Genomic DNA, 10,995 nt, shown 5'->3' with positions numbered 1-10,995 from the left:
CGGTATTCAATTTGAATTTTTAAAAATTCATCAAAATCTGATGGTATTTAAAAGTCACGTGATTTTTTTTATTTGAAAAAGTGGTGGATTTTGACGGATTTGCTAGTTCATTTTTAATCTTTTTAAATCTATTTAAAATACATGAGATTTTGAAAATTTTATAGAAAATTTTACAAAATCAGGAAGACTTTGCAATTTTTTTTATCAACTCTGTCAAAATCCACAAACAATTAAAATCAACGAATTTTTTTTAAAATACATGAATTATTATTAATTTTTGAAAATCTGAAATGAATACACTCGTTAGATAGATAATCATTATTTTATATTAAGGTCCTTAAAATTTGGGTTGTTTTTTTTTAATTCCTCATTTTCCTTAAAAATACTTAAATTTAATTATTTAATTTAATAAAAAAATAGGAAAAAATGAAAATGGAGGCATGGCACTCATCATCATCTTCTTCATTTACAATTATAGATACAGAACAGTACATGGTTTTGGTCTCCGAAAAGTCATCATCCCCCACATCCTCCTCCTCTTCACTTCACAATAAACCCACACACACACACTCCCACTCTCTCTTTTGTGGATCTCAATCCACATAAACAACAAACAAATCACATGTATAATCGAATCTCGAAAACGAATCGCATATTCATATTCATATTGAATTAGATCTCAGTAATCAAACTCTACTCATAATCAATCAATCCATGGCTTCTCCAGGAAACCCTAATCAACAACCAAACATTTTCTTCAACCCTAATTTACAAAACCCTAATTTACCTTCTCCCCCCTTTTCTCTCCCTAACTCTTCTTATCCTCCACCTTCTTCCGCTTCTTATCCTCCACCCGCTGGGCCCTACCCTTATCCTACGCCTCCTCAAACGTCGCCGTTTCAACACTTTCATTTACCTCCCACTGCTAATTTACACCACCAGCGATCTATTCCTTTTCCTACGCCGCCTCTTCAACCTCCGAACCCTAATTCTAATCCTAATCCTAATCACGGTGCCAGACTTATGGCGTTGCTTAGCGGACCGCAAGCCGAGATTCAGCAGCAACAGAATTATATGATTGCGCCGCTTCAGCCTACGTCGTCAGGCGGTTCGGATATTTCCATGGCACAGAATTTGAATTTGCAGTTGGGGCAGGTTGTGAGTAATGTTGGTAATACTGCAGCTGCCATTGTGCAGGCCAGTCCGATGCGAATGCAGAGTAGTAAGTTGCCCAAAGGGAGGCATTTGGTTAGTGATCATGTGGTGTATGATATTGATGTTAGGTTGATGGGAGAGGTGCAACCACAGCTTGAGGTTACTCCGATTACTAAGTATGGTTCAGATCCTGGTCTTGTTGTTGGACGCCAGATTGCGGTTAATAAGAGTTATATTTGTTATGGATTGAAATTGGGGGCTATTCGCGTGCTTAATATTAATACTGCGTTGAGATCGTTGCTTAAAGGACTTGCTCAGGTTAGTTTCATTGCCTTTTACGGTTTATAGATGAATATACTAGGATGCATAGTGTATATGTCGTTTGAAAGTAGTATTTTCTTGAATTGATGTGTTTTTGGTGATTGATAAAAATTGCAAATTTGTGCACTTGTAATTTAGATATAGGCCAGTTTTTCCAAGTTCCTTTTTGGGATCCCATTTGTTTTTCTCCATCTCTTCATTATTGGAGATACCTTATTGCACATTGACGCGACAAATCATTTTAAAGTTAATGGGAATATTCACTTATTTGTTTTTATTTGTTGCGCCGCAGAATAGTTTTGAATTTGTGGCAATATACATGCTAAGGTTCTGAATGATTTGCGCCATTGTTTATGCCAATTTATATAGTATTAATATAAATGCTCCATGCCTTTTCATTATTATTATTCTGTTTACTAGGTGTACTGTTTAAATTAAGTTTATAGTTTGATAAATAAAAAAGGTACTTGAATAGTTTTCAATGGTGTAATGCTCTGTTTTGTTTGAATGAATGGAGTCAACTAAGAATTGGATGGAAAACTATGAACAAAATAGAAGGGACAATGATGTAGGAGGGACAATGGTATGGAGGAATGATAATTGTATTTATCCACATAATATTAAATTTTTTATTACATTTTCGTCAAGCAAACTAGCGTTGCATTCTTATGATTTCTGCTTGCGTGTACTTGGTCAGTTAACATAGAAAGAAGCTCCTTGAATCCTTATATGCAGGTTATTTTGCACCAACAGTATGTTTCTTCGTTAAATAATACTTTCTTCTTCGTTTTTTTGCTTTACTCAGAGGGTCACAGACATGGCATTTTTTGCCGAAGATGTTCACCTGCTGGCTAGGTATAACTCAGATGTATTTCTTTAAGAATTCTATTGTTGAGCCATGCTAACATATTTCTGTGCAGTGCAAGTGTTGATGGACGTGTATATATATGGAAGATAACAGAAGGTCCAGGTGAGGAAGAGAAATCACAAATTACAGGAAAGATAGTTATGGCTATTCAGATTGTAGGAGAAGGGGATTCTGTTCATCCCCGGGTTTGCTGGCACTGCCATAAACAGGTAGACATTCTATCAGTGATTTAGTGTAAAATGGCTCATGTAATACACCTGCTATGATTTATGATCTCTGAGTTGTACAATTTTTTAGCTCTTAATTTTTAACTCGTATTTCTCCTTGTTCTTAGGAAGTTCTTGTAGTTGGTATTGGGAAAAGTGTTTTGCGCATTGATACTACAAAGGTTGGAAAAGGTAAAATTCTTTCAGCAGAGGAACCTCTGAAATGCCCTGTTGACAAATTGATAGACGGGGTCCAGTTTGTTGGTAGCCACGATGGAGAAGTGACTGATCTGTCGATGTGCCAATGGATGACTACGCGATTAGTTTCTGCTTCTGTGGATGGCACGGTACGTTTCTTCTGATTTTGATAACCTTTATGAGCAGATAATTTTTTTGTTCTTTCCATCCTTGCATTGGTGGTAGTATAAACAGATTAACAGTGATTATTTAGAAAGCACTCTTTTTATTGTTTATCGACTGCGCTGTTGATCTAGTCTTATTAAAGAAACAAGTCATTAAAAAGCCCTAAAACCTATGTCAGCCGATAAACACATATGACACGAACCATAAAGACATACAATACATACATATATACACACGAACGATATAAGCCGGGTGATTGAATGAGAACGGTAACAGGATATGATGATGATTCCGAAAATCTTCATGATAAGCCTGAAAATGATGATCTGTAATTTATGTCATTGAGAAGACCGAACTAATACATAGGGCATCTTGTTGATTCTCTGTCTTTATTTAGTCACCATTAAAATATTTGTCTGAGTTTGAATCTGGTTATCATCAACCTGTTTTATGACAATTAATTTGCTTGTAAGATGTTAAATTTTTTGTTATGATATTCTTTTTCGATTGTTGCGCTTTTATTCTAATAGCGTGCGTATTGCGTTGTGCTTATGCTCCAGGAGGCATTTGCGCTTCAGTGAGCATATCACAGTTAATAACACAGATGGGGACTGTTTAATTTGTTGCGAGATAATTAATAATTTTGTGGATATTTCAAGTACTCGTTACGTTTTTGTAACATGAATGCATGCAAATAAAAGTGGATGCCAGATGCCTTGAAATTTCTCTGTGGACAGCAAGTTCCACTTTGGGTTTGACAAAATCTTTCTCTTCGAGATTTTTTTGTGTGGGTGTCTGTTATATAAATATATATATGGGAAAGCACCTGAGGCTGACCTCAGTGTGGGTTTTTTTGTAAATTTGTAAAACTTTCTGCAATTAAAATAATACCCACATCTATTAATATGAGAAATCCTCTTAACCTCAGGTAGTTACCTAAGGGCGACCTCAGGCGCATTAAACCCTATATTTATTGCTAATTCACTTTAACTAATTTATTGTTTTTAGTGAATTTGCTGGCAGCTATAGCGAACTTATCTTATTTGTGCATGAGATGCGCTTATATGATTCCTTTTTGTTAAGATATTCATCAATGACCTTATTTCTGAGCATTCTTAATAAATTTTTCGTTTCATTATATGCAGATAAAAGTTTGGGAAGACCGTAAGTCGCACCCCATTGCAGTACTGAGGCCACATGATGGTTTGCCTGTTAATTCAGCTACCTTTTTGACTTCTCCTCATCGCCCAGATCACATTATACTCATTACTGGGGTATGTATTGGCAATTATAATTCTTTTTTACATAGGCTACCAAACCAATAAACTTGTAGGTCATTTCATTTCTTCAATGGTTATGTGAATGAATCTTCAGTTCTTCACTATGCCATTTTATTTTCTCTTTTCACATTTTTTATAGAGTAGATCATTTTCTCAGTTATGCCCATGAAAAATTTGATGTTAATTCGAACTTCGTAATTTTGATAATTTAAATATATGCTTCTATTTAATCCCTAGGTTTTTCTTGTATTGTATTCATATATAATTCCTGGTTTGACATTTATTATATTAATTAGGGTCCTCTGAATCGTGAAGTGAAAATATGGACCTCTACAAGTGAAGAAGGGTGGCTGCTTCCTAGTGATACTGATTCGTGGCAGTGCACCCAGACTTTGGAGTTGAGGAGCTCTGCTGCACCTAGGGCGGAAGATGTGTTTTTCAATCAAGTCGTGGCTTTGTCACAAGCAGGTCTTCTGTTGTTGGCAAATGCCAAAAAAAATGCTATCTATGCAGTACACTTGGAATATGGTCCTAATCCAGCAGCAACCCGTATGGATTATATTGCAGAGTTTACTGTTACAATGCCAATTTTGAGCTTCACTGGGACGAGTGATCTGTTACCCCATGGTGACCAAGTTGTGCAGGTTTACTGTGTCCAGACACAAGCCATCCAACAGTATGCGCTAGACTTGTCTCAGTGCTTACCACCCCCACTAGAGAATGTACTTGACAGGTCAGATTCTAGTGTGTCACGTGATGTAACTAGTACTGCTGGATTGACTCATTTTGAGCCTAGTGGAAGTAAACCTTCTGAGACTCTTTTTGCTAGTCCTCAAGCCAGACCGACGGTACATGAAATTAGCTCCCAGAGTGTGACACCTACAGCTAGAAATCCCTTAACTTCCCCTTCTGCACAGGTAACTACTTCACACGAAGTTGCTATGTTAAGTGCGGAATCTGGACCTCTCTCTTTGCCGGCGGTGAACAGTGATAGTGATATTGCCTCTGTTTCATCACCACCAATTCCTCTGAGCCCTAGGTTGTCACGGAAGCTCTCTGGTTTCAGAAGTCCATCAAGCAACTTTGAGCCAGGTTCTCAGCTCAGTGACTTCAGCGGAGATCAAAATATTGCTGAATACTCAGTTGACAGACAATTGGATACTGTTCATAGGAATTTTTCTGATTCCACCATAGATGATCCCAAGAAGGATGTGAAGAAAGTTCTACAGGAAGATACTTCAACTGTTCTTAATCATCCCATCATGTTCAAGCACCCTACCCATCTTGTAACCCCTTCTGAGATATTAAGGGCAACCTCATCTTCAGAAACAAATTATACAGAGCACAAGGGAGAGGGAGAGCCAAATATTCAGGACGCGGTTGTCAATAATGATCCACATAATGTCGAAGTTGAAGTTAAGGTTGTCGGTGAGTCACAATTTAGTCAAAATGAAGAACTTGCCTCTCCAGGAGAGCTCCATGGATTTGCCTCAGATAGGAGGGAGAAATCATTTTATTCTCAAGCCGCCGATCTTGGTATTGAGATGGCAAGAGAATCCCACACCCTGCCACTTGAGGCCTATGTTATGGAAGAATCTAGACAAGTTGACGGTGGCAGAGAATCTGATTCAATGGATCAATTATTAAATAACCAGGAAGAAGTTCAAGACTCTCTAAAAGATAGCTCTGGTAAGGTTGTAGAGTCATCTGTGCCTGCATCGGCATCTTCTTCACAGACTACAAAAGGAAAAAAGCAGAAAACAAAAAATGCTCAAGGATCAATTTCGATATCTCCGTCACCAAGTGTTTCTAATTCAACAGATTCTTATCATGAACCAGCTGTTAGCTCGAGTGTGCCATCCGTCGACGCTGCATTTTCCCAACTTCAAACCATGCAGGAGACAATAAATCAGGTGCAGGCTCCATCTTTGCACATGCTACTTACTCCTTATACACTGTTATTATCCAGTATAGATGCATTATTAACATTGTTGCAACTTTATTGTTCAACTTTCAACGTCTTGATTCATTTAGTGTTTGTTTCGTAAAGTCGGGTGGTTTTCTTGATGGGATAATTTTTCTACATTGTAATTGTGCTTGATTCAGTATCCTTGATTTGTTATTGTTCTTAACTTATTCTTTCTGGGTGTCAGTTCCTCTTTTTATCTACAATAACGTGCTCAAGGATAAATATATTTGTCATGTTCAATATACTTTTGTAGTGGCTCTATAGTACCTTTTGGGATTGCAGGTTACTTCTAGAGAAAAAAGAACTATTATTCTGCTGGTGTCTTGGTTTCATATTTAAAAATGTAAATTTAGGTTTTTGTACTGCACCTATTATAGTACTAACCGAATTGAAGTATTAGTTGGTACGCGTAACACAGAGGCAACGATTTGAAAATCGTTAGTCACAGACACTCAGAGGCGGAGCTGTATTGTGACCAACATGTGTGGCCGCGGGTGCTCAAATTTTACTAGTGCTTTTTTCAAATAGTGGCAGCCTAGCACCAACATATTAAGTAAAAACTTATAATACACAGTTAATCAAAAAATCAATTAGCTCCCATTCTTACTCATTCATCAGCACCTCCTTTCTCAATCCGGAAATTAAAAAGCTTATACAAAAAGGAACAAGTTTTTATAACTTCATCTTCATTCTTTTTATTTTTTATGCTATGTTACATCAATTTATTTTTTATAGTTCTTACATATTTTTAAGAATTAGTAGATTTATCCTTAGGTGTGTCATGTCCTTCAAAAAATTATGAATAGGAAAAATGTATTACCAATTTCAAATTATGTATTTCTATGAAATTACTTCAAATGTATTTATTCATTGACCATATAAAGACACTATTTTAGATGGATATAAATTTATTCTATATATCAGTGTCATCTTTAATATTAGATAAGAATGAGTAATTTTTATTACCAAGACTTTTTATCACCATAGAAAGTTAATCATCTTATACTGTATTAATTTAAAGGGGTCATATTATAAAGGAAACTGATACTGCAATATTGTCCAAAATATCTTCAAGGTAAATTTTCTGAATTTTTTATATTTTTCTTAATTTTGTATTTTGGCTCCCCCCGAAATATTATTCTGCCTTCGCCAGTGCAAACACTAATGGCCTTTTCGCTTATGAACCTCAAGGGTAAAGGCTTTAAGCACATGTAGATTTTTTTTCTCTGTTGGGGTAAATTCAGTAATTAAGATCGAATTACATGATCTATAATATTAAAAAATATTCCATGTAATGGCATAGTTCTGCATCTTTCTTCTGCTTCAGAGTTTTATAATTTTTTGTCGTGTAAATTACCTCGTATTGAAGGTATGTATGTGTTAAAGGATACATCTGATCCTGTGATTCTGTATTCTTTGGAACTTGCTGAAAAGAAAAAAAATTACGATTCTCTCCATGTATTCTATTTGGATTGTATCTTATATGTGAAATTTGTTATTTCTTGCAGCTTCTAAATATGCAAAAAGAATTGCAAAAGCAAATGTCAGTGATGGTTGCTGTACCGGTTAACAAAGAAGGCAGGAGAGTTGAAACTGCCCTGGGAAAGAGTATGGAGAAAGCTGTTAAGGCTAATTCAGATGCTCTGTGGGCTCGGTTTCAGGAGGAGAACGCTAAACAGGAGAAGTTATTGCGTGAGCGGACACAGCAAATACTGAATTTGGTAACAAACTCTTTGACAAAGGACTTACCAGCAGTTTTGGAGAAATTGGTGAAAAAGGAAATAGCCGCAGTAGGGCCAGCTGTATCCCGCACGTTGATTCCTGCTATTGAGAAAGCAGTATCCACGGCCATCCCAGAGGCTTTCCAGGTTCATTTGATGACTTGAACTTTACACAGCTTACAAATGGTTTTGCTTTTTTTTAAATGATGATAACTGCTTCTTATATATTATATGGTGCAGAGAGGGGTAGGCGACAAAGCAGTGAACCAACTGGAGAAGTCTGTCAACTCTAGACTTGAAGCTACTGTTGCTAGGCACATCCAAGCACAGTTTCAGACTTCTGGCAAACAAATTCTTCAGGTTTGCATTAGCCCAAATGCATTAGAAAAGAAAAAACAAAACTAGAAGTGTTTAGGGTCAAGTGGAAATTTTAGTGAGGTATATCTATCAGCTGGTACAATTTTATTCGTGATTTAATAAGATAACACTGCTAAGCAAGCTTTGAACATGTCTAAGTTATGTTTACGGGTCAGTAATTTGGGATTAGTTGTCCAACTAATCTAATTAAAACATAAAGTGTTTCCTTCATTTTTCTTTCTTTAAACTCTATATTTCTCTATTTAGATGGCATGAATCTTAGTGATTAAGTTTTCTATGCAGGAAGCATTGAAATCTAGCTTGGAAACTTCTGTGGTCCCTTCATTTGAGGTGTCGTGCAAGGCTATGTTTGAACAAGTTGATACTACTTTCCAAAGGGGGATGGCTGAGCATACAAGTGCAGCTCAGCACCAGTTTGAATCCTCACATTCACCCTTGGCGCTTGCTTTAAGGGTTAGCTTTGTGCTCCCCTTCTGTGTCATCTTATATTTTTTTTCGAGCTTATTTTTCCGATATCCATATGTCAATCATAAACCTGTAATTAAACAATTAATGTGTTGGTGTTTTAAATGTTTTCAAAAGTTATATTAGTGGATTGATCATACTTGCTAATTATTACTTTGTTCTGTGATTGGCAGGAGATTATCAATTCAGCGTCGTCTGTGACTCAAACTCTTAGTACCGAACTGGTTGACGGTCAAAGAAAGTTGCTAGCTCTTGCTGTTGCAGGAGCTAGTGCCAATTCTGCAAATCCGTTGGTCAGACAACAGAGTAATGGAGCTATTGGTGGTCTTCGAGGCGAGGTTTGTGCTATCTTTGTATCATTACTGAGTCTTACAAAGCAAGCAAGAAAAATTATTTAAGTAACTAAATAGTGTTAGCTAAACCATTTCAATCATTTATTAGATTGAAGGGACATTGGATCCTACAAGGGAACTACTGGGATTGGTTTCTGAACAGAAGTATGAAGACGCTTTCACCGTAGCACTGCAGAGAAGTGATGTTTCCATTGTATCCTGGTTATGCTCTCAGGTATGCATCTTCTTTTCAGCTCTCCACCCCTAAGGCTTTGAAAATCAGAAAATTGCTTTGATGTTGCCAGTGACCATTGCAAATTGCTTCTCTTGTTAGTTTATTTAGGCAGCGGATTCCACTGATTTGCCACTATAGAGGCTTGAACCCTAACCATGTAATAATGAGGAATGAGGATAGAGCCTAGAGGTACTTAAAAAAATGGTTTTGATGTCTGGGAAGTGATTAACCAAATATGGCAGGTTTAGATGCCGACATCTATTTCGAAAATCATCTGCTAATACAACAGTTATGATGCATACTGTGCTTGATAGTAGCCTACTCTTCTTTTAGCAAGTTAAATCTATGCTTTGTGTATGCTCCTCTATATATAGACTTTGACTAATAAATTTGTTGTTTAAACTTATAACTTGACGGAAGTTGATGCACTGTTGATCGCTTGAAAAAAAATTAGTTTTTCGTAATCGCCCTTTAGTGTTTTAAGTTCCATTTCCGATGCTTGCTCTTTTGTTTTTTCCTGTTTTCTGTTAGTAAAGTAGTCTCATGATATGTGATCATTTTTTTTTGCTTGAGTTGTTTAGAAAGTTGTTACTAGCTAGGGTCTTATAGGTTACCTCTTTTTGCTTGTCTATTAGGTTGATTTGAGCAAAATTTTGTCAATGAAGACACTTCCTTTGAGTCAAGGAGTATTACTTTCACTTCTACAGCAGTTGGCTTGTGATATCAGCAATGATACATCTCGAAAACTTGTTTGGATGAAAGATGTAGCGATGGTGATAAACCCAGGTGACGTTATGATTGCCCAACATGTAAAGCCAATCTTTAATCAAGTATATCAGATTCTAAGCCATCAAATGAATCTTCCCACCACACCTCCCAACGAGCTTTCAAGTATTCGTCTCGTGATGCACATCATCAATTCGTTGCTTGTGACATGTAGTAAATGATCCCTATGGATACTATTCCTTATATTTTGTTACAATAAGAGTACAAAACTTTTGGTGAAATGGGAACCCATTGTAAGAAGTAGGGATGATACTTTTTGAGCCAGTTTTTCTTGGAATCTGTTTGTGGTTAAGAAAGCTGTAGACAGATGGAAGGATGTATTGTCAAATATGTGAAGTAGTTCTTCCGAGTTATTCAAGGTTTGAATTTTATCATTGTTATAAGAAGTGTTGATAGAATGATTTATATTATTTCTTTTGTATGTTGCTTGATTTTCCTAGAGCATTTGACACTTTCAAGCTTCATTTCGGAGCTCTTGTAACCTGTTGGTTAAATTTTGTACATTTGGCTCCTTTGAATGTTAATATTACTATTAGTGAATGCAAAAAAATCACAACCTAGGAATCAGGGTAAAAAGTAACACCTTTTGCTCTTATAAAATCGAAGCTGGCTTTTACTAGTAATCTGACCTAGAGATTGCATAAAAATAGGATCGGATTTGGGCCGGATTGTGTTTTTAAAAAAAACAAAAATTGGGCCGGGTGGGTTGAATTTTATTCAAAATAACTCTGCCCGTTTAGGCTTGTTGATTGAGTCGGGTCGGGCCAGACCACCGAATTTTTAAAAATAATTTGATATTAAATATTTAAAAAGAATTTAAGTAATAAAAAAATAATTTTCGTATTTTTTTTGGATTATATTTACAAGTATAGACTTTTATTTATACGTAAACACTCTTAATTAGAATATTGAAAAT

The 10,995-nt window shown here is 36.2% G+C and overlaps 1 protein-coding gene across 1 annotated transcript; it reads left to right on the top strand.

Annotated features, from left to right (window-relative positions):
* The first annotated feature begins 461 nt into the window (after positions 1 to 461).
* LOC141713362 (enhancer of mRNA-decapping protein 4-like) lies at positions 462 to 10,489 on the top strand. The gene is made up of 12 exons (XM_074516735.1): positions 462 to 1,473; positions 2,282 to 2,331; positions 2,397 to 2,553; positions 2,679 to 2,897; positions 4,059 to 4,187; positions 4,490 to 6,106; positions 7,671 to 8,030; positions 8,124 to 8,243; positions 8,544 to 8,714; positions 8,900 to 9,064; positions 9,168 to 9,293; positions 9,929 to 10,489. The coding sequence occupies exons 1-12, from the start codon at positions 715 to 717 to the stop codon at positions 10,238 to 10,240; spliced, it is 4,185 nt and encodes a 1,394-aa protein (XP_074372836.1). The 5' UTR covers positions 462 to 714; the 3' UTR covers positions 10,241 to 10,489.
* Positions 10,490 to 10,995: the final 506 nt, after the last annotated feature.

The sequence above is a fragment of the Apium graveolens genome, chromosome 3 (genome assembly GCF_009905375.1).
Source record: "Apium graveolens cultivar Ventura chromosome 3, ASM990537v1, whole genome shotgun sequence".
In the NCBI taxonomy this organism is placed as follows: Eukaryota; Viridiplantae; Streptophyta; class Magnoliopsida; order Apiales; family Apiaceae; genus Apium; species Apium graveolens.
The sequence above is the reverse complement of the archived record's forward strand: the minus strand, read 5'-3'. Positions and strand labels throughout refer to the sequence as shown.